We start from the raw sequence: 24,458 nt of genomic DNA on the forward strand, positions 1-24,458 counted from the left end.
ACTGGACTCAGGGCTCTGCTATGGACTGGACTCAGGGCTCTGCTATGGACTGGACTCAGGGCTCTGCTATGGACTGGACTCAGGGCTCTGCTATGCACTGGACTCAGGGCTCTGCTATGCACTGGACTCAGGGCTCTGCTATGCACTGGACTCAGGGCTCTGCTATGCACTGGACTCAGGGCTCTGCAACACAAAGAAAGAGGGACATTTAGTGCGATTAAAAAAAAAAGCACTAATACTGGTTCCTCTTGCACCCCCCCAATACTGGCTCTGAGGAGAGAGAGAGAGACCCCCCACCTACCCCAGTGGCACCCCCACGCCATAGCCCTGCAGCCTCCTCATACACTGTAGTAGCCTGCTCAGTCCAGGCACTAGTAAGATGCCCCGCCTCCTGCAGATTCCACATTGTACACACCAGGAGGACACACTGCTGCAGTGGTCACATGGCTGACAGCCTCGGAGCCTACGTACTGACTGGGGAATGGTACAGCGTCGTAGCGCCGGCCCAGCCTGCAGGGCATCGGAGAGGGCTAGGGGCAATCTCCCCCCAGTCTGCCCCTGCATGTGTGCATGGTGGTGATTAGGGTGTGCCCAGGCATACCTTGTGCGCATGTCTATGACTAATGCTGTATCTTTCCAGTAAACCAAAGCCTAGACAAAATTGGCATAGCTTCTACTTTCCTGATTTCTTTGGGGGGTGCTTTCACACCCGCCACAAGCACAAAACAATTTAGCCATGAAATATGTACCACGTTGGAGAAGAAATCATTCTGTGATCTCTGTATGAACAAGCATATAAGAACGTGTTTGATGTCATATAGGTTTTCGAAACCCGTTATTTCGAGTGTTTATAGGTATTTCAGACTCCGTTACTAAAATCTTTATTTTCTTTTACCCACATTTGTATGTTAGGCAAACATAATTACATTTTCCAATATACCCTTAATATGAACCTGTGGGGATATAAATCTTGAAGCTGTCATTGCTTGTTTGGTCTGGTGCAGGCATAGTGGCTGTGATACTGATCCTGGCTTTACTACCTAGCGAGTCTTATAACAAACACAGAAGAAGGGAATTCAGAATGTTCAGACTTTACTGGCTGCAAGTTTGCTCCAGGTCACCGAAGCATTGTTTTTTCATTTGGTTCTGAGACCTCCATGCAGTTGTGTTAGCATTCAATATTAAGAATTTCCGCATCCAATTATGTATTTTTTTTTTTTTACTGTATATAAAACTAAAAGTAAAACATTTCCTTTAGAAACACATTAAGGGTTAGGTGTGTTAGGATCAGGAGACAGGGAGTGAGGAAATAACTAAGTGTAAAAAAAAAAAAAAAAAGTTAAAAATAAATAAGTCACATAAAAAGACAGTAAAAAAAAAAAGTTTAAGTCCCCCCCCCAGTTTAGGGCCATCAATCACTGATAACACTAAACTGATGAGCGATAAAAGCTTTTAAAGCGTCGGCTATGGCCAATTTTGGGTAATGTAGTTTTTGGAGGTTTCGCACGCGCGCACAATTTTAAGTCTTGGCATGTTTGGTGTCTATTTACCTGACGTGACCCCGCCTTTTATATTTTACCAACAAATTGGGTTATAATAAATGTTTTATCATTTAATATAGGGGAAACTTTTTTTTCCTGTAATTGTTCCTTAATATATTAAAAAATAAAACCCCCAGTGGTGATTAAATACCACCAAAAGAAAGCTCTGGCTGGGAAGGGGATTTAACACTGCGGACTTCAAGTGGTTAAGAAGCATTTTCAGGTTAGGTGAAAGGTTAATTTTTACAGTTGACACAATTATCAGGGTTCATGTAGGATTGAGTGTTAGGCATTACGATTAAGTTAGAGGCCAGTCATGTTGGGGATGCAGTTTATTTTTAGTTTGTATTTGGTGTTGAAATCTCCATGCCAAGGAATACAGTGTAAAGCTCTCCATGCTGAACAGTAAAATGCTGCAGTGTCAGTTTGCAGGCCCCATGTTTATGGCCTCAGATGTGCACTTTAAAAGATTATGCACAACTATAAAAGTCAACAGCCACTCGTCCCCTTCCTAAACCACTAGGTAAATGGTGTGCACTCCCATTAGAGAAATATTAGCGAAGAAAGAAGGAAAAGGAAAGAAAGCTATACTCAAAGGTTTACTATAATACATATGCAAAGACAACAAATGTGGAATAACATTCTTCAAACTTAAATATTAAACTTACTTTGCCACTTACAGTATATACCACACAAATACTGCAAAGATGCAGCATATATAAACCATTCATAATAAGTCCATTCACAAATATATTGGAACATATTAAAATATCCAGATATGCTACCATTTATATATTGTGGAATTTCTGTTCATAAACCTAAGAACCCAATAATGTTATTTTCAAACCGGTTGGGTAGCATATTGCACATTTGTTTGTTTTGGTTTTACATATAGTTTGTTTTGGTTTTTAGCTTCACAGAGAAAAAAGATAAAAGATATGCATACGGGGGAACATTTTAAAGGAACAAAAAAGTGGTGCAAAAGGAAAAGAAAGCCCCTTAGTGATGACAAACAGAGCGAGGGAATAGCCACACTCAATACAAGCATGGATATGTATAGGAAGGTACAGCACAGAGATCCCCAAGAGCCGTCTGCCTTCCCTAAAACAAAGCCACGAGGTTGGGTGAAATAGATGGATAACATGCAGGCCCAGCTTCTTGAAGCCTGTGTGGATGTACTCAGGATACGCAATTCATAGGTGTTGTTATTACGGAGGGTAAAGATTTCATTAAAGGGTAGTCACAGTTATATCTGATACCCTCTGATAGGTAGGAGCACATGTTCCTTCTATTTACGATTGTTGTCGAGGTCAAATCTATGAAATCTTGTAGGCATGTCCCTGAAAGAGTTTGTAGGAATTGTGGGCTGTCTGCAACAGGTGCACTTTGGGAAAATAATAGTGGAGCTCGACGATGATTGTCCATCTCTAATCTTTCTGGGGGGCCTCCAGAGCTAGCTCAAGGAACAAGGCGTTATAGACCCCAGGAGGTCTTCCTTTCCGCTCTCTGAATGCAGGAAGTGATGTATATTACATCACTTCCGCATTCCTCTGCCACTCTCTGGTACAGAAACTGGAAAGAAGCTGATGAAGCAGATCTGTGCTTCATCAGCTTCTCTGGGGGTCCCTAGGTGACATTAGGGGTCTTAGAGACCTCTGATGTCTCCATAAAGGGGACCTGTAATTTGTTATCACATAGGGCACTTCTTAGCACCCTATGTGATAACAATAAAGTTAAGTGTAAAAAAAAAAAAAGCTCACAAAATAAAATAAAAATGTACACACACAAAGCAAAAAAAAACACAATTTTTTTTAAAGTCCCCCACCCCCACATAGATGCGCAAAAATGCGTTGGATGCGCCTACACGCAAAAATGACGATTGCTCCAATTATGCTGCACGTGTTACATATAGCCGCGAACGTCGCAATGAGAGCAATAATGCTCGAGCCATCAATCACTGATAACGCTAAACTGATGAGCGGTAAAATCTTTTAAACCGTTGCCTATGGCCAATTTTGGCTATGGTGTTTTTTTGCGATTTCGCGGACGCGCGCAATTTTAAGTCTTGACATGTTTGGTGTCTATTTACCCGACGTGACCCCGACTTTTATATTTTACAAAAAAAATGGGTAAAAATGTTTCCTAAAATAATAAAGGGAAAACCATTTTTTTTTTTAAATATTCCGTACTTTTTTTGTTATATAGTAAAAAATAAAAACCCTCAGTGGTGATTAAATACCACCAAAAATAAGCTCTACCTGTCCCCAAAAAATGGTATAAAATTCATTTCAGTACAGCGTTGCGTGACGGAATAAACGTCAGCCAAAGTACCGCAGCGCTGAATGCTGAAACATGGCCTGGACAGGAAGGGGGGTTTAACACCCCGGACAGCAAGTGGTTAAGAAAAGAGGAAGAAAAAACTTTTAGTATAATTGAACATATATGCGCAATTCATTTTGGGGGAAATCAGGGCTGGATCTGAAATATGAAGGAAAAATTCAACTGAATTGGAAAGGCTGTTTTCCTCGTTGATGAAAAACAAACAGTCTTCAATTTTCGAAAAAGAAGTGAGAATGAATATTACAACACGCTGTGTTGATTTACAATTTATTTGCCAGGTTCTTGCTGGGTAAGTCATAATATGAGTTAATACAAAATATTCCCCAAAATAGGACAGTTCCCTCCACAGTGTTACACTTATTGTTGTGCATCTGGATAATAGTTCTAGAATACAGACTGTTATTACAAGCTACAGGAAGTGCATCATTTCAACAGCAAATCAGAGCTCCAGCCTGAGCTGTAGAGAAGCACAGATCATTTAGGCTGTAGAATATCGGTCTGCTTTGGAATCGGCAACTCTCCATCATGTGAAAAGTCCATAAAATCATAAATCGGCTCGATCAGGAGTTTTCTACAACTTGCCGCAGTTCTTCAAACAAAGGCCCGAGCTCTTTCTCTAAGCTGAGTATCAAACCTTAGAAGACAAAGTAAAACAATTAGATTTAAGAGAAGCAGGACTTGGTCTTCATTCGCACTTGACTGTTTTGTCACATGCTTCCCAAAGCGTGACAACACTCAACACAAGGTTTCCTATTATATTCAATGGTACCCGTTTACACCTTTTTGTACAAAAAAAGTACACAAGCTTTTTTTCTGGGCAAAATTGCATAGTTTTTGCCCCATCAGACCTCAATGGAAGTGCCTGAAAATGCGTGACACAAGTGTTTAATGCATTTTCTGCGCCTAACAACTGTGTTCTTCTAACAAATTTAGGCCCATGAACAAAATGGAGGATTCAGCTCCAAGAGTGTCAATGCTGGCTGTGGAGACTTGGCCCTCAGCAACCTCTACGACCTCAGTAATGCCCATTACAAGAAATGGGGCAAGTGGCAGAAGGAAGAAATTGGGCATGACGTTTTCACATTTTGTAAGCTCTGATAGCACAAGGCACCTCTACACCACACAGAAAAACAATGACATATGATGTCACATATGATACTGCTTGGCCAAAACAAAAATGCCTGAAGTTTGAAAACACATGAAAACCAAATTAAAAATGCTTAAAGCCCATTTCCACCTTTGCAGAGGTATGTAAAAAAAAAAAAACATATGCCATTACATATGTAAATGAAGCAGGTGTATGCAGTTGCTGTATATGAACACAGAAACATACTTTTTTTTTATATTCTCTTTATATCCTCATGGCTCCTTTTGAAACAGCCACGTCTGTGCTCTACAAGCAGTCCGTGTAAATTAACACACTCTCTCTCTCTCTGATTTCTCCCCCATTGGTATTTATAGTGGCAACCCCCTTAAAGGGCTTACAGTGCAACCTGCCTGAGTTTGTAGTACCCATGCTCTTCTCTAATTCTACTACTTCATTATTTACTGATCAATAGTGTCTGTTATAAGAGATGTGACTGGTGTAAGTAGTCCTAATGTAAAGCACATATACATCCAGCTAGATTTGTTGTGTGCTTTGCTATACAACAGGACTAGCTGGCTGCATTGGTGGGTAATGTGGAAGGTTTGTACTAGGGATGTCCCGATACCGATACTAGTATTGGAATCGGGGCCGGTAATTGTACTCGTGCAAATGCCCCAATACTTTAGGCCAATACTGGCCCTTTAAATTTTTCAATCGGGTCGGCTGCCTCAGGTCCCGTGCTTGTGGGGTCCTGAAGCAGCCTTTGACACTACCTGCCAGGTCCCACATGCTCTCCTCCTCCTTCCTGGCGCAGGCACTGCTTGAGGCAGCCCCACACCGTGAATACAGCCTCAGAGCAGGCACGTGACCGGCACCTGCTCCATTCAGCAATCCCTCAGCACAGCACCTGTCAGCGTAAACGCAAAATGCAGCCCTGCTGACATCTGTATGCAGCGCTGGAGAGACCCAATAGGCAACCCTGGTGACATCTGGATGCAGCTCTGGTGACATCTGGACGCAGCCTGGTGGGATCTGGAGTCCAGATCTCACCAGGCTGCGTCCAGATTCTGTCTGATCTGTATTTAGTTCTGGTGAGATCTCTATTCAGCCCTGGTGAGAAACTGCCCTAAAAGCATTAGTCTGTATTGTTTTTTAAAAAGTCACATGACCCTTTAAGAAAAAGTATCGGTAATTGGTATCGGCAAGTACCAGAGGGCAAGTACTTGGTCTTGAAAAAGTGGTATCGGGACATCCCTAGTTTGTACCTCCCCTGATAATGTCTCTGTGTATAATAGATACCTGCACATAAAACCAGTAGTACTGTCCAGTCATACTTTGTAAACATTCATTTCAAATCATACCTGTGTTGGCATTGCTGCTGGCTATGAAGCTGACAACCAATGGCAATCTGTTAAACTGTACTACCTATAACACAGACAAAAGATTTAAGACACTGCAAAGTCATGCTTCTACAGCTCATGATTATTATTTTTTTTTATGTAACCTGCCAGTGGTGACTGCTCCTGAAAATACCTACTGTCTTCCCGTCATGCTGATCCAGTGGTCTCAGTACACCGAGTCACCGGCCTGGATCATTTATGCAGATAAGATATTTTGACTCCAGAGTCAGAGATGAACAGAGTACATTATCATTTTCAGAAGCAGGTCAGAACTGCATGCTTCCATATAAGAACATGTAAAAAATAATTTAAAAAAATATCAAGCTATTAAAGCTGAACTCCAGGTAAATATCTAACTATCTTCACATGTATGTAAAACATGTAATCCATACAGTATGTCAACCAAAGGATGTGCAATGGTGTGTGCCAAGCATGTCTACCAGACAACAGAGGTGGCATTTGCTTCTTTACCACATTAAAGCAATACAGCTTAGTCAAGCACCCAACTGCTTGCTGATCAGACAATGATGGGGCAGCAGCACATTGATTAAGGCATCTCTGTGCTCTCATCTCCAACAAGCATGTTCACAGTGTTAGACTCACAGCATTTTGCAAAGCAAAAGAGCCCAGACTCCCTCTCCAAACCCAAGTCCTTTCAGATTAAAAAAAAGCAAAATATAAAGAAGGATTTAAATACTTATAAATGACTGTGTAATGTGTTTTAAAATACATGCAATTCATGCTTCCTCCCATGAGTGCTTAACATTCTGAGGGGTTCCTGTGCACTGAATTACACAGAACTAATACAAAGACATATTCTGCTATGACTTGGTGTATGCAAAAAACACCTTTAATAATATTAAAGAACCTTTTTTCTGCCTGGAGTTCAGCTTTAAATAAAAGCCTTGAACAGTGACTATCGACCATTACTAAAGAATCTCCATATAACAGAAAAGTGAATCCTGACTTGTAAAGCGTTCATGCGGCAACATAGCAGTTACTTCCTCTTTCCAGTTTCAGCAGCACACAGGTTTGTTGTTTTAGATTTGCTCTCCAGTGACACCTGCAGGTAAAACCAGGCACTACATCCATTTAGAAAGATACAATATAGCAAGTGTCCAGGGGGTCAATTTTACCTTAAAGTGACATTAAACCCTCAGATTTTTTAACATAAAACAATACTGTAATGTGTGCCTTACTGTAATCCATGGTTGTTTCCCTTCTCTTTGCTGCTCTTCCTTTTAAATCTGTATCTGTTCTCGTGCTCTGCAGAACTTCTGTTTTGCAGCAGACTGCCTTGTCTCAGGAATGGATACACGGTGTCTGTGTATTAGTTTCTATAGGCTTGTAACCTGAGCCAGCACTACAGGAAGAGGCCCTGAGCTGAAAAGGGAAGTTCTCCCCCAGCATGAGAAGACATGAGGATTTAAAAGGAAGAGCAGCAAAGAGAAGGGAAACAACCATGGATTACAGTAAGGCACACATTACAGTATTGTTTTATGTTAAAAAATCTGAGGGTTTAATGTCACTTTAAGCCAAAAACAAACAAACATGTGAAACTGTGTAATAATCTGTTACCAAAAAACCCTGACAGTCTCATTAACTAGGCTTACAGCTTTCCTTAGAAAGTGAAAGACACGATGCTATGGTTTAGAAAACGTCAGTATTGTGTACTAAATAGCATTTGTGTTTATACCAAACTCAATTATGCCATAAAATGTACTAGTACTGTGATGGAAAAGCAGCAGGGCACAAGAAGAAACTAAATGGTTTCACTTACACTTGTCATTTGATTAAAAATTGATTGACTATGCAAGGCAAAGTGACAGTGCCCCTTTAACCTCTTGCCGTCCGCCCGTAGTAAAAAAAAATGGACGTAAGGCACTGCTGCATTGGCGGGGTTACCGGGTGTTTCACATGTAGGCGATTAGCGGCTCCATAGCCCGCCGATCGTCTAATATGTGCTCGTTCGCGTCGCCCCCCCCCCATGGTTAAAAGGACATCGTCCGCGACCCCTTAAAGTGACAATAAACTCAGGAAATCTTAAAAATGCATTCAAATACCCCATTAACAAAAATGTATATCTTATTTGTGTATCACTCGGCTGTAGATCCTCAAATCATCTCTGAATTGGTGCTGACACTGTCCTTCCTTCTGGAGGGTGGCTATCTTTGTTCCCCATGGTCCCTGTGTGTGTTGTAAAGTAGTCATTGCTCCAAGGTCACTCCTGTGATGGACTACATTCTCACATTTACTTTACAACATGCACAGGGACCAAAGGGGAACAAAAGTAACCACCCTCCAGAAGGAAGGACAGTGTCAGCACCAATTCAGAGATGATTTGAGGATCTACAGCTGAGTGATACACAAATAAGATGCATTTTTGTTAATACTGTGTTTCCCCCGAAAAATAAGATACTGTTTTATATTCCCCCCCCCAAAAAAAAAAACACACTGGGTCTTATTTTCAAGGGATGTCTTTTTTTATGTTTTAATGTCAGAAGTTCCCTCAGTGACAGAGGCTCAGTCACCTCATCTCACTCCGACCCCACTGCCCATGCCGCGCCGCTCACTGCGGGGAAATGTAGTTTCCTGCACAGCGGCAGCTCTCTAAGCAAAAGCCGAGGCAGACAGGTGTCTGCTGATTTCATGACACGGGTGGCATGCGGGAGCTGCGGCGCGGCGGTCAGTCCCCGCCGTGTACTCTCTCTGGCCCGCCCCCAACCCCAAAATGACAGAATACCAGGGCCCTGGACAGTGCGGTAAAGTACATGCTACCGTACCACCAAACTAGGTCTTATTTTCGGGGGTCGGTCTTATATTACAGGAATCTCTAAAGATAGGGGTCGGTCTTATATTACAGGAATCTCTAAAGATAGGGGTAGGTCTTATTTTCGGGGGAAACACGGTAGTTAGGGTACCTGAATAAATTTTTTTAGATTTAACTCCTCAGTTTAGGGTCACTTTAACTTTACTTAAGAAGTTATGGCTATAAAAAAAAAAAAAAAAAAACACACATACCTGATACGCGTTATAATAACAGATGATACTCTTGTTTTTGGAGAGTCCCAGCTTGCTCCCCTGGTCAGTAGCCAGTGCAAACGTAGACAGGAAACTAGGCCGCAAGGCAAACTCTGGAGCGTTTTCATTCGCAACTATTTTGAAATGAATAGAAAGTATTAATTGTTGACATTTCCTTATCACTCTGTGAAAGCCGTTTCCATTACATAATAGTTTGTGTTGTGCTAGACGAGGCACTTTATACTCTGTGAATACATGTAACATACAGTAGACAGTCCACAGGTTACGCTTGCTGCAGAAAGAAAGGAATGAACACCAGACAAGATCCACAGTGGTAGAGAGATGAACCTATAAAATGCTGAGGCTGATTTTTACAGTATTATAATGGAGGTACATTGGAGATCTTATTTCTAGAAGTATACACTGCCTCTCTCACCTTTAATAACAGGGACACCATCTCTGTCTGAGACCACAACAGCATGAAGTCCTTCCACACTGCAAAATAAATATATTGAATATATATCGGAGTCCAATTTTGTTTATTCATGTGCATACATATTACTGCATTGAATGTCTTTCTCGAATGTAGGTTTCCGAACTCGCATATTATTATTTTTCATTATTATTATACAGGATTTATATAGTGCCAAAAGTGTGTGCAGCGCTTTACAAAGTAAAGGGAGACAGTACAGTTAGAATTAGGGATGCATCGATACTAGTATCGGTATCGGTATCAGTATCAATGCCGAGTATTTGGGCGAGTACTTGTACTCGCACAAATGCTCTGATGCCTAGCCCAATACTGCAGCTTCCGGTATCAGGAAGCCGGGCAGTGAGTCATTACATGCTGCCCGGCTTCCTGATTAGCTAGAAAGCCAGCTCCATGCAAGTGACGACGGAGCATGGAGCCGGCTTCCCGGCCAATCAGGAAGCCAGGCAACATATAACGACTCGCTGCTCGGCTTCCTGATTGGTCGGGAAGCTGGCCAATCAGGAAACTGGACGGTGAGACATTAGACGCCCCCCGGCTTTCCGATTGGCCACAAAGTTGGCTTCATGCTCCCTCGTCAGCAGGTCACCTTCCCGGCCAAACAGGAAGCCGGGCACCGCGTCATTACAAGGTGCCCAGTTTCCCGAGTGGCCAGAAAGCCGGCTCCATGCTTTTGGTGACAAGGAAGTATGGAGACAGCTTCCATGCTAATCGGAGCTGTCGGTGGCGGGTCTAGACACGCCACCTGGCTTCCCTGCTAATCAGAAAGCCAGGTAGCGAGTCATTACACGATGCATGGCTTCCCTAATGGGACTTCCATTGGTACTCTTACTCGATACCGGAAAAACGGTATCTGTACATCCCTTGTTAGAATACAATTCAATACAAGAGGGTTAGGAGGGCCCTGCTTGTGAGAGCTTACGATCTAATATAGACACCCCAAACTATCCCCTGCATGCAACTGTAGGAAACCGCATCACTGCTGTCAGGCACCATTCGTGGGGCCGATCGCATGCGTCTCATACCATCTCCTGTGGGTGGGAGGCGATATGTAATCCAATAACAGCCGGCACCACCCGCAGCTGTCCGCAAGTCATTGCACAGCCTGTGATTACCTGCGGACGGCTGACCCCGGATGCAAAGAGCCTGTGCACCCGTGCAGTCAAACGCAGACAATCACAAGCTGCGCTATCACTTGCGTACAGCTTTAGGTTGTGTCAGCTGTCATTGTATTATACATCACCTCCGCCCGCAGGAGATCGCATCAGTCTCACAGAGGAATTCATGGGACTCATGCAATCGGCCCCATTCACAGGTGAGAATAGGGCCTTAGTGTACAAATGAAAACTGGCTTACCTTGGAAGCTTTTTGTAGAGGAATCTCCTCAAATCCTGATTGAGAAAACAAAATATTACAAATCTGCCAAACTGATGTCATGATCAGGTGATAAAAAGTTTAGTTCCTCCCCAGCTGACAATACAATGTTCACTCAGTTTAGTATCACGATGAATAGACCATTATCATCCTTGTAGAATTCTGCAATGTGGCTGCCAATTCCCACAGTTAATCATAGAAAACCCTAGACCAAGAGGAGCAGTCACCCTTGCAGTGTGGGGGTAGCCCAACTGCAAGGGTTAATAGGAAAGTCTGCCCAGATTTCTGCTTTAATGATCACCAATGGAAAGAGGAGCTTATGTTATATGACTGATGTAAAGCTCAGCAACAACACCACACGGAAAGCTATTGGATATTTGGCTCAATTTTCAGGTAAAGCAGACAGATTTACAAGTCACCAGTATACAATATATTATTCATCTCAGATCCCTCATAATTCATCATCGCTTTTAAAGAATAATCTCTCGCTCAATAAAACGTCACCCTTTAAAGCTGATATTTAATCTTTCCTGTGTCTTCCCTCCCTTAGTAACATGTTAATGAAAGTATTAAAAAAATGGTTCTGTTTTCATTACATACCTTAGACCCAGTGATGTCATTACTCAGTCTCTGTGCTTCTCTATAAAACGCAGACAGATCATTGATAATGAGAGAGAGGGTGCTGTACATAGCTTCCTGAAAACAGGAAGCTGTGGCATTGCCTATATGTGATGCCGATGCCTCCATGATTGAAAGAACTGAAAGCCAATGAATGAAAGGGGCAGGCCAGAGACAACATTAAAGCTGGATAGGAAAGTGCTAGACATCCTCTGGGATATGAAGCAGCTCTATATGACTTGCTGCAGCTTCTAATGCACAAGTGCATTGGAGCAGTGCAGTGAAATCAGCCAGCAATTTTAGTACAGGAGAGGAGCCTGGCTGAAGTTCAGCTTTAAGTATACTGCAGCTACATTCCTCCTGCTGCATGCTGGAACAGGGGAGGTGGTCATGTGATGCAGCAAAGCTCCCCCCCGGACATTGTGACACAAACCGGGGAAACTTCCTGATCTTATTTCCCTTTACTGCTTCAGTAAACCAACAACATACATATTAAATAGCGGCAGAAGGGCCTATGTATTTTGTATGAAACCAAAAATGGTGTACACTGGATTTCCCAGCTGTATAACGCAAAGGGCACTCACCTCAGCCATTGTTTATTGCAGATCACGGTTACCTGTGAGCAAAAAGGGAAGACTGATCAGTGTCTGTATTACAAATCAGAACATTTGAGATCCGCCACTACAGAACACAGCACAGTGCAATCTATTAGAACTTTGACTCAAAGGTCTCTCATGTAACCCAAAAGGTTATTTCTTTTCTCTACTAGAACTCCACTTGGGGAGATTTGTGCCTTTGAGGCCATGCACCTCTCCCTGTGTAATGAGCAGAGCTCTGTGACAGCCATTCTTTCTGCTGTTTATCCTGATGGAGAGCGGATTGCTGGTACTGACAGGGGAGCTCCACTGATTACTCAGGGAACACTGCACCCTCCCTGTGTAATCTGCACGACTGGTCTGTTAGTTTGGCAGCTCCTTCCTGCCCTGCCTTGGGGGCCGCAAAAGAAGATCCTGCATGCTGCCTGTTGGACAGGCCTGATGCAGGCTTACACTATATACTTCCCTACTTGTGGGAGCCTGAACCAGAGTGCGCACTGACAGACGTGAGGATAGAGAGAGATAAATATAGATATAGATATATATTTTTTATTATATATATCCTGAGCCTAGTGTGTTAACTTTCTAATTTAAGACATGGTCACAGTGTAGGTGACTGTTTTAACCCTTCCTTGCTCTATCAAAAATGATAAAAGTTTTGCCTTCACATACAGGTGAAACTCGAATAATTAGAATATCGTGCAAAGTTCATTTATTTCACTAATGCAACTTATGCGGTGAAACTAATATATGAGAGAGACTCATTACATACAAAGCAAGATAATTCAAGCCGTGATTTGTCATAATTGTGATGATTATGGCTTACAGCTCATGAAAACCCCAAGAACCCCAAATCCACAACCTCAAAAAAGTAGATTATTACATGCAATCAATAAAACAAGGATTGTACATAGAACAATATCGGACCTCTGAAAAGTACAAGCATGCATATGTACTCAGTACTTGGTTTGGGGCCCCTTTTGCAGCACTTACTGCAATTACTTTTGCACGATATTCTAATTATTCGAGTTTCACCTGTATACTTTGAAGAAGAACTATTGGGAAAATGATTATTAGGCCTTGCAGTGGGGCTACCCTGGCACCGCAAGGGGTAAACTGCTTGTTTTGTTCTAGGGAGGAAAATAAAGTTATACTCACCTGATCCTCCGAGCCGGCTTGCTCTAAGACAGGTCCTTCCAACGTCTCTGCCATAAATCTTCATGTCTATACACACTGCATAGGACATGAGGACGCTGATTCTGCTTTAACTCTTATTCATTTGTAATCATTCCTTCATAACCTTCCTCAGTTTTTGGGGATTATTTTAATATAATCTTTAAAAAATGTAGTTTGTGCATTTTTTTTTTGTGTTGCTGAATTAAAATGTTCACGTGCAGGGGAAGGGCACACTTTGTCATCCTCATCTGCCAGAGGATCTTCCTCCGACAGCCTGGACAGGGTGCTTGCTTTAGACACAACTCTTCACTCAGATTTTGGACACAAATGTGGCCCTTGGGTGCTTTAAAGCTGAACTCCAGATATTACACAAAAACTACCTATGCAGTGGAGACCCCGCCCACACTGCAGGGGTTATATACTTGTTAAGTCTAGTGGTAGAGGAATAAGGAGCAAAACTAGCCTTATTCCTCACTCAGATGCTCCAGGATGTGAGCGGCCCCTTGCTGTACTCACAATGGCAGATTATTGGTCCTGCATTGTCGGTGATGACGTCAGTGTGTGACCCCCGGCTGGAGCAGGCTTTGGGGACTGGTCACACACATGCAGGGAGCCTGCCAGAACAAGCAATAAGGTAAGTATTACACCTTCTCCCTCTACCCCTAGAATCAACAAGCATTAAGCCCTTGTTCACACCTAGGCGTATTGCATATGAGTGTCTGTCGCGCGTTTTTTTTAGGGATACTTGGCTGTATCCCAATGGAAACGCGCAACAAAAACGGCCCAAAGTAGTACATGTACCTTTTCAGGCGTGGGCCATTTTGTAGCGCGTCAGGCACAGGCTGAAATACGCCAAGGTGTGAACCAGACCCATTGAATACAATGGGATTTAGATGTTTGAGCGTTTTGTAGAGCGTTCGTCGAGCGTAGAACGCGCTACAAAACGTTCAGGTGTGAACAAGGGCTTATGTTTGGCTTTAAAGTCAGACACCACTGGTCTATACACTTGGTCAGGAACGTTCCGCATTAAGCAGTAAGGCTACATTCACACTAGGTGCAATAAAAAGCATTTCATAACGCATATATATGCATCTAATGGATCAATTCACACCTTGCGTCTAGATGCTTTTATCTCTGCAGTCCGTTTATCTGCGTTTTGAAGTCCGGTGCATCTAATATTGATTTGTAACTTCTAAAAGCATGTAAACACATGTTGATGCTTTGATCTGGTACCGGATGCATCCAACTACATAAATGCATGTAAACACACCATTTAAAACAGTGGTTCTCAACCTGTGTAACCTCAGGACCCATATTTGTTCTATGTCATTAAGTCGCGACCCAAACCGCACTGCAATGGAATGCACAGCATTTGGGTACCGTGCATTTCAGTGCGAGCGTACGAACTGTGGGTGGTAGGAGATTTTGGGGTACCATTCAAATGAATGGCAATGCAACACACCTCCCACACCAGAATGCATGGTAGGTGCAATTGCCTGGTACAGTGCGTTAATCGCACAGGACTTTGTGATTAACTTACTGTACACGGCCCCTCGAAAACACTGACATACATACACAACCACAGACAAAAAGAAAAAATGAAGGTCCCCCCAGTCTCCCTACCTTACAAGAACTTCAGTGGATCCTCAGCCTTGGATCCAGTGTGGGGTTTTGTGTTGCGACGGAGCTCCATCCATGCATGCATTGCTTGTACAGCTCCCTTGCGTGCCCTGTACAGGTGCTGGGAGCCAGAATGTGATGTCAATCCGGTCCAGGCACCTCTACGGAACACTTGGGGAGCTATAAGCAATGCACATGTGAATGGAGCTCCCTCACAGCCATAGCCCCCATCCCATCTCCCACCTCAAGCTGACATTCCACGCCGGGCAGCATAGTATGAATGGCTGTTTGGCATGAGAGCTGACCGTGCTGTGCTAGGGGGGGCTGAGAAGCCTCTCACCAAGAAAAGTGGAAGGCATGCGGCGACCCACTGAACAAGGACGCGCGACCCACCAGTTGAGAACCAAGGATTTAAAGCATAGACACAGCCTGACTTTCCTCTGCATACAGAGCACAAGTGTGAATGTAGCCTTAGTATATGCTGACTGTCTCAAGGTGGTTACTGCAAGTACAGTCTATGTTATTGCTCTGAACACATCTTTTTGACACACGTCTTTTATGTTTTGCTTGTACTTTCTCATATTTATACACAGTGGCAAACTGTACATTGAGCATTTCAATCCACATCCCTTGTAAAGGAAATCTGTACTGCGCATATACAGAGCCTGCTATTGCTGATGTCCCCTTCTAAATATACTACTTCCCTAGCTGTCATGCTGATCCAATGGTGTCAGTACTTTGACTTTCCTACCTGTATGATTGTTGCACATAACAACCTCAGGAAGCATTATTGAAATCTAATCATCCATGGTGACCCCTGTAATTTTCTCTGTACAGGCTTCCTGGAATCAGCCTTGTTTCTGCATGCATGTATAAAAACATTATAACTGCAGGAACATCACTTTTTACACTTACTTTTATTATGCTTTCATTTCAAATCTGTACTCTTCTATAAAAAGTGGAAATATACCCAGGATTCCAGGACAGCTCAACCTGTGGCTCCCCAGCTGCTGTGGAACTACAGGTCTCAGCATGTAGTGGCAGAAAAAAGGAAGCCAGTAAGTCAGCAGTTGGGGAATTATATGAACACACAGCTCACCCACATCCAGAGTCTTACAACGAAATGAATACAATATAAAGGCAAAAATGTACTCACCCGATCATATAATCCCCAGTTGTTTTAGATTACTGATCCCAGCTCTAACAGAACCAAACACAGCTTCCTACACAGCTGCTGTCAGCTGACAGGAAGCAGAAGTCACAAGACCCTGAACAGCTGTCACTCATCATCCGGCTTCAAGGGGCAGCCATGTTTGTTATGGGCAAAGACACTGGCAAGCAAAAAGGCAGCGTTCTTTTTTTCCTCTGCAGGGCTGTTATGTTCTCTTAGTGCTTGCTAGCTAATTGTTCTTGATTACATTTACAATGACACAATAAAAGGCGCATTGGATACCTTAATACATGTCTTCATTGAGATTGCACATAGGAGCATTGTTATTTATTTATGTTCTAGTTTTATTACTGCTACATGTCCATTAGAATTTTCTGATTTTGATTTTATTCAGGTAGTTTCTATCTAAACATTATTTGAATTAGGAGCTCTGTGTTTACGTAGTTATACATATTTTTTTTATATATATCTCTGTTGGATAATACACACCCGCTGCAGACTAGATAGCACAGGCTTAGACTATTTGTTTATTTTACACATACAGTACATTCAGCTCAGCAGTTACTTCAGGACTGGAAGCTGGACTCATCAGCAGATTCACTTCAGGGCACATTCACACCATAGCATAATGTAAATCGCATACCTTGGGGGGAATTTATCAAAACTGGAGCAATCAAAATCTAGAGCCGCTGCCCAGGGCAAGCAATCAGGCTTCTCTCTTCAGTTTGTTCAGTTAATTTTGAAATTGCAAGAGAGAAGCTGATTGGTTGCCATGCACAGCGCTAGGTGCGCTGTGTTGCCGTTCATTGAATGGCACCCCAATGCTACTTTTTTTTACCACGGTGCATAGTACTGCTGCAACACATGGCCACCAACAGGTGCATTGGGATGCCTTTTGAATGAATAGGCAATGCAATGGGTGCACTGTGCAATAGTGTGCATTACATGCATGGTATTGTGCAAATAACACAACGCTATGGTGTGAAGGGCCCTTAGTCTTCCTTTTGGATCTTTTGACCTGACCATTTGCTCTACTTTCTCTTGTCATGGTCATTCTTTATGGGTTAAAAGCCGCCCACTTTGTGGGTGCACAATAGATGTTATACAGTAATTTGGTTGGTGTACCACTATGCTTGAGTCTTGAAGACTAAGCATGGTGGCCTGTTAATGGTTAACAGTGGTTCTGTTTGGTAATAAAGGTTAAAGACTATTACAGGGTCAACATGCTCCTGTAATTAAGCTGGACATTAATTTACATGAAGAAATAAAACCTCAATCGTATAAGATTTAAAGTGACCCTGTCAGTCGCCTAAAGAAAATCGAACTGTTATTGTGTCTCGCTCAAGACAAGCAAATTAGATTACTTGTCTTGGCTTAGCTTTGAGTGACAAAACGCTGAGGTGTGACTGTGAATGGAGCCTGAAAGGGGGGCTCAGAGCAGTCACAGTGTCAGTGCAGGGGGAGGAGAGGGAAAGCTGACAAACTGCATAAGAGATGCAAAAGAAAAGCGGTCACTGCTATTTTCACCCCTGACACATAATTTATATAGTGCCAACAGTTTGCCCAGCGCTTTACAAAATTGAAGAGATCCTGCTAGCTCAGGCTGAGATGACTGTGCAGCACTTTACAGCAGCTACTGGACCTCATGCCCTGCATGCTCAATCCATCCATTCTGTTATGTCTTTATCTAATGGAAGCAATAAACAGATCACAATGGCTCCTGGTTTATTCCTTCATGAATCATGTATACTGTATAAAAGGAGCAGTCATTAGAACTCAGCATTGTCTGAGGCTTGCACAGGATCAGGGTCTGTATAAAATATCCAGAGACATTCAAGCTAATTATGACACGATGGAAGTTATTTTTTTTAGGTCAGTGGAAGACTTTATTTTAATGGGGAAGATGTCAGTAATTAGGAACATTCTATTCTTGGACAGGAACCTTTTCTGGTAAAAAAAATCTATGTCATGGCACTTTTAAAAAAAAAAAGTATGTGCAAAGTACTTTAACCTATAGCAACTGACTCTGAAACAATAAAGTTTAATTATATCTTAGACCAGGGCTCAAAATTTCCACTCGCCTGCTCGCATTTGGCGAGTAAAAATAAAGTGAGGGCGAGTGGAAATTTGGGCCTCCAAGTACCGGTCCGCGAGCCGGTACTATGTGGCCCGGAGCCAGCTGACATGTCCCAGACCGCGTACCTGACTTGCGGGAGAAGCTCCACGGACTTGAAAGCCTGTCTCAGACCAAAAATCTCTAGCGGCCAACAGAACAAATAGAAATATTAAAATCTAAAAACAAAACTTTTGTGTTTCATTTTGGATAGAGTAGGGGAGGTATAAAACCTCAGTTTATCATTTAGGAAGATTTAATTTCCTGTCCTGTAGACTCTACAGGAAATGAGGGGATATCTGAGTGGGAAATCCCCAATTTAGATGGATGTCACAAGACCATAATGTCCCCATTGGATGATTTTCACTCTATTCCTGTTTTGGTAGCAACTCAAAATTTTGGACTTGCCCCTCCCTTTAATTTCTGTTGACATTGGTGATCAGGACAATTCGAGACAGTGAAACTCCCTTACAGCCACCAATGAAAACCTGGCAGTGGTTCCAACCCCTTACTACTCTATCCAAATCTAAAAAAAAATACAAGTTTTGCCTTTAATTATACTTTAAAGACTATATCAGGGTAAACTTCCTCCCCTTGTAGTGGAGCTAACCCCACACTGCAATGGTTAGCTGCTTGTTTTTTTTCTAGGGAGAGTTTCTAAAGCACTTTTACTTACCTGATCCCTGATCCCCGCTCCCCCGGCAGTCTACCCCATCTGCTCCAACTCACGGACTGTCCCCTGGTATCCTCACATATAATGTAGGGCTATGGACCCTGCGTTAGACATGATGACATCAGTGGGCCTCCAAACACCAGAGCACAGAGGGGAAGAAGCTGCTGGCACCAGTCTTGAAGCCAGCAGGAGCGGGGATCAGATAAATAAAAGTGCTTTACAGAATCCCCTAGACACAAGCAAGCAGTTTACCCTTGCAGTGCAGGGGTAGCCCCACTGCAAGGGTAATTCTTATAAGTTTTGTTCCCGATACTAATTGTATTAGAAAAAAAAAATTAAGAAAAGTTTAAAACCAGTACAACACTTACACTTTTCTGGTGCTATAACAGCACGAAGAACTTTCTTTCAGTCCTCCCTCTCTACTTTGCCTCTGAGAGTAGGCGAGTACCTCTATATGTAATTATGTCACTGACCCTGCTTAATGCATTTCCTCAGGAGTAGAAGTCTGGATGTGATGAAATACATTTTCAGGCTCAGTGACATCATCACATGTGGAGGTACACTCCAACTCTCAGAGCAACAACAGTGAGGACTGGGTTCAATAGTTTGGTGCTGTTATAGCACCAGAAAAGTGTGTTTTACTTTTTTAAAATATTTATTAAAGTGTTTGGTTTTACGCTATGGAGTTTGTCTTGTTTATCTGTTCCTGATACAACTGATTTGGAGTGGCTGGAATTTGAATATCAATCTGGAGTTGCATCTTTCCCCAGGTGGGTAAAAAAAACTCAGAGGGCGCTACAGAGAGGCAATGCAGTTATATTGTGGATGATTCCTGTGTGTATATGTAATAATTAGGAATGCACCAATACCAAGTATTTTGGCGAGTACTCGTACTCGTCCAAATGCTCTGATACTTGCCCCCCGATATGGGAACTTCTGGTCAGAGGGAGACTTCCTCTGACCGGCAGTGCCGCAAGGGAACATGGAGCCGGCTTCCTGGTCAATCAGGAAGCTGGGCAGCGGGCATTGACTTACCGCCCGGCTTCCTGATTGGCCAGGAAGCAAGTTCCATGCTGTGTGGCCGGCTCTATGCTGATTGGCTGGGAAGCGGGATTCCTGGCCAAGCAGCATGGAGCCGGCCAAACAGCATGGAGCCAGCTTCCCAGGCAATCAAGAAGAACCCGGGCGGCATGTCATTACCCACTGCCCGGCTTCTTGATTACCTGGTAAGCCAGCTTCAAGCTAGTGGAAGTACCGGTATCGGTGAGTACAGATATCTAAATATCGGTACTCGTACTTGATACCGAAAAAACGGTATCAGTGCATCCCTAGTAATAATGTTACAGCATAAAACAACAGGAATAATCAGCGACCCAAGGTTTCCCAGCAGAATATTGGCCAAAACATCACACTGCCTCAGTCGGCTGGCCTTCTTCCCATAGTGCATCCTGGTGCCATCTCAGGTAAGCGACACACACGCACCTGGCCATCTACATGATGTAAAAGAAAATGTGAAGGCTACCTTCTTCCTTTGCTCCGTGGTCCAGCTTTGATGCTCACGTGCCCATTCTAGACACTTTTGGCGGTGGACACGGGTCAGCATGGGCACCTTGACTGACCTGTGGCTATGCAGCCCCATATGCAATAAACTGCGACGCACTGTGTGTTCAGACGCCTTTCTATCGGAACCAGCATTAACTTGAGTTACAGTAGCTCTTCTATTGGCTTGAACTACACAGGGCAGCCTTCGCTCCCCATGTGCATCAGTGAGCCTTGGCTGCCCATGACCCTGTCGCAGGTTCACCGGTTTTCCTTCCTTGGCCCACTTTTGAGAAGTCCTGACCACTGCAAACTGGGAACATCCCACAAGAGCTGTCGTTTTGGAGTTGCCCTGACCAAGTTGTCTAGCAAGCACAATTTGGCCCTTGTCAAAGTCACTCAAAATCTTGCGCTTGTTCTTTTTCTATGCTTGCAACGCATGAACTTCAGGGACAAAAAGCTTGCTTGCTGCCACCCACTTCCAAAAGCCATTATAGGGAGATAATCAATGTAGTTCACTTCACCTCTCAGTGGTCATTATGTTATATACTTTACTTTTCCACAAACATTTGATACGAGAAAAGGAAAATGAGAGATTAACTTTCATTGAAAATAATTTTATTTATATGGTATGCAAGTTCCAGAAATTCAATTCACAAATAATACACAATAAGATTTCAATGACATTCTTTCAGGCAGTCCTACACTAACCCTCCTCTTGAATTATTTTCATTTTGGAGGCTTTCATTAGCATGCACTTAGGTGTATTCAAGAGCTGCCAGCCTAAGCTTTGATAGTAACCAAAACAGGTGAACGACAACTTAATTATACGATTAGAATGATTTAATGGTCAATAACATCGCAACCAATGGAATGCATTGGATAAAAACCTTGGTGGTAAAAGTCTTATTTTCCAGTGTACTAAGGGTGTCATAAAAGAGACAGAAAAAAAAAATAGTTTTTCCACTAATAATTTTGAGGATTGTTCTAGGCATACAGTTTAAAATTTTCCTTTGGTGTAGTATGTCATTTTGTGGTTTATGTAAGACTTTATATGTGGCGACTGAAACCATGATTAGTGGATGACTTCAGCCTGCTTGTTAGCCTCACTATGCTGTAGGTGTCCTTCATGGTCCAGCTGTTTGATATAACGTCTGCAAGCTGTTACCACAACAGTTTAGCCTAACCAAGCGCAGAATACAGTCATTCAACATAGCTAACAACATCAGTTTTTCTTGCTTGTAGACCATTTACAGGAGCTGTCTACCTAACTCTGCCACAGACCTATCTGTGGGTAAATACAATCTAAATTTCAGGCAGATACAAAATGCAGACATGAATACGTCTCTGTAATCATTAATACACCTTTAAAGGTGTGTTTTCTTTTAATGCAAGCAGTACCATCTTGTCTTGAATTGCGATTGTAATGTCTTCCTTTTATTGTAAAGTGCTGCGCAAACTGTTGGCGCTATATAAATCCTGTATAATAATAAGAGTTGAAGAATTGGACTTGGTAGCAGCCTCTTGTCTACTGTATTGTCGGTTTAGCAGAGCTCAGAAAGTGGGCAGGAGAAGCAGCACAAGGAACATGTTGATATAGAAAGCAGAGGGCTGATCTATAGAGACTGCAAGAGGCTTATACCACATCAAATTCATATATTTACACTAGTTTTAATCATGAACACATAGCTACATTAAATTAGGTCTCCTAAATCCACCTGGAGTTGGTCACAGGTTCACTTTAACCCTTGCGCTGGTATAACTCAACTTGCTGGCAAGGGGCCTGTTTAAACAGACTCTCAGCGGACTCGTAACATTTTTAAAGCGGACTGTCGGCTTTACACAGGAAGCGATTCTAGTGGCTAAGCTGCTGCCAGATTGCTTCCAGGGGCCTGTGCCCCACTGTATGGGACCGGAAAAGACGCTGATTGCATCACTTACAGTGCTCCAATAGCTTATTTGGAGTGGAAAGGTGACATTAGGGGTCTAATTGACACCTGTCACTTAAATGGGTACCCGTCACCACTAGTATGCTATCACATAGGGGGCTTGCATCACTTCCAGTCCCTCAGCTGTCATTGCTTAGCTGCAGAGGCCGAGCGATAAGTTATTGGAGCGCAATTTACGCTCCAATAGCTTATTTTGAGTGGTCTAATTGACCCCTAATGTCACCTTAAAAGGGTGCCTGTCACCACTAGTATGCTATCACATAGGGGGCTTGTAAACCCCCTTATGTGATAGCAATTATTTTACAGTGTCTTTGCGTTCAGAAAATATGTCATGTTTGGGGGGTTTTAAAGTGACAAAGGCAATTTTTTCCCTCACCCCAACGTTAAGTAAAACACTTACCTTAAATGATGTCTTTTAATCCGATCATGATCTTCTGTCCTGTAGTTTTCAGCCTTCTCTCAGCGCTGCGGCGAGTCTCCGATCTGGCGCTGACTCCTGAGCTTGCTGGCACTTCCTGTCCCACGGTGTCTGCACGCGTGCATAGACTTACCTTGTGTCTCTCCTCGCGTCCCGTCCGAAAATGTGAACTGCGCATGCGCCCGCCCCAAGATGCTTTGCGGCCGCCTGAGCAGTTTGACATTTTCGGACGGGAGTGCGCCGGGAAGACACAGGTAAGTTTAAACCGCTGTTAAAGCGTTTTTTTTTTTACTTTTTGCTAGCAGTAGATATATGCAAAAAAAGATGAGACTTTAATAACCCTTTAAGTAATTCTCAGGCCTATAATGTGGTATTAGAACGTGTGCAAAAAGCAAAAAAGGGCTCGGCTGCAAAAGGGTAAAAGAACACTCCTTCCTTTATCAGTTTTATGTTACCATTGCACTCTGCCCATGCCAACCTCCGAGACTTTAAGTGTATATGTAATTGCACTGCAGATTAATATTAGAATCTTATATTTCATTATGAGCCACTTTAAAGCGCAACTGAACTTTCAGCTTAAAGTGACACTAAACTCATGAGTTAAATCCTAACAATGCATTGAAGTACCTTAACTATTAACAATACTGTATCACTCGGCTGTAGATACTCAAATAAGTTCTGAATTCATACGGACACTGTGCTCCCTTCTGTAGGGTGGCTAATTTTGTACCTGTGTTGGTTTACAACACATGGTCCCGATGTCTGTTGTAACCACCGCTCCAAGCTCGCTCCCGTGGTGGACTACAATCTCACATTTAGTTTACTAATTTGTACGAAGATTGTAGGCTATCAAGGAAGCGAGCTTGGAGCGATGGCTACTTTACAACACACACAAGGACTATGGGGAACAAAAGACGGAAGGACAGTGTCGGCACCAATTGGAGCTGAGGATCTACAGCCGAGTGATACACAACTAAAGTGCGGTATTGTTAATAGTTAAGGTACTTGAATGCGTTTAAGATTTAAACGCCCGAGTTTTGCATGACTTTAAACTACATACATCCTAGGTGTCTCTAAACAAAAAGTGTGCAATATCTTTGTTTTTATCAGAAAGCAGGCATAGCTTGAGCAGCAAAATCTGTCTCCTGCCAGCGTGCAGGAAAAGGACAGTATTCTGCAGGGAAGCTGTGGTCTCTCTGTAGAGGTCTGACACACCCTCTCGAGTCAGAGCTAGAGCTGTCCAATCAGCAGAGATCAAGAACTTTACTGTTTGCAGCGCTATATTGCTATTGGCTTTAACGTAGCCGTGTCTATACATGCTGCAGTAGAAAA

General features: G+C 42.9%; 1 protein-coding gene across 1 annotated transcript; it reads right to left on the reverse strand.

Moving 5' to 3' along the window:
* Positions 1-4,140: 4,140 nt before the first annotated feature.
* LAMTOR3 (late endosomal/lysosomal adaptor, MAPK and MTOR activator 3) lies at positions 4,141-12,464 on the reverse strand. The gene is made up of 6 exons (XM_018564266.1): positions 12,456-12,464; positions 11,236-11,270; positions 9,826-9,884; positions 9,390-9,523; positions 6,330-6,393; positions 4,141-4,515 (listed from the first exon to the last, which is right to left on the reverse strand). The coding sequence occupies exons 1-6, from the start codon at positions 12,462-12,464 to the stop codon at positions 4,442-4,444; spliced, it is 375 nt and encodes a 124-aa protein (XP_018419768.1). The 3' UTR covers positions 4,141-4,441.
* Between the last annotated feature and the right edge of the window lie 11,994 nt (positions 12,465-24,458).

The sequence above is a fragment of the Nanorana parkeri genome, unplaced genomic scaffold (genome assembly GCF_000935625.1).
Source record: "Nanorana parkeri isolate BGI_ZX_2015 unplaced genomic scaffold, ASM93562v1 scaffold742, whole genome shotgun sequence".
Lineage (NCBI taxonomy): Eukaryota > Metazoa > Chordata > Amphibia > Anura > Dicroglossidae > Nanorana > Nanorana parkeri.

Coding starts and splice junctions, on each gene's coding strand:
- LAMTOR3 (XM_018564266.1), bottom strand. Junction 9,524..9,825: donor TGGTGTCCCTGTTATTAAAG/GTGAGAGAGGCA, acceptor ATTTCAAAATAG/TTGCGAATGAAAACGCTCCA. Junction 4,516..6,329: donor CAGCAGCAATGCCAACACAG/GTATGATTTGAA, acceptor TTGTCTTCTAAG/GTTTGATACTCAGCTTAGAG.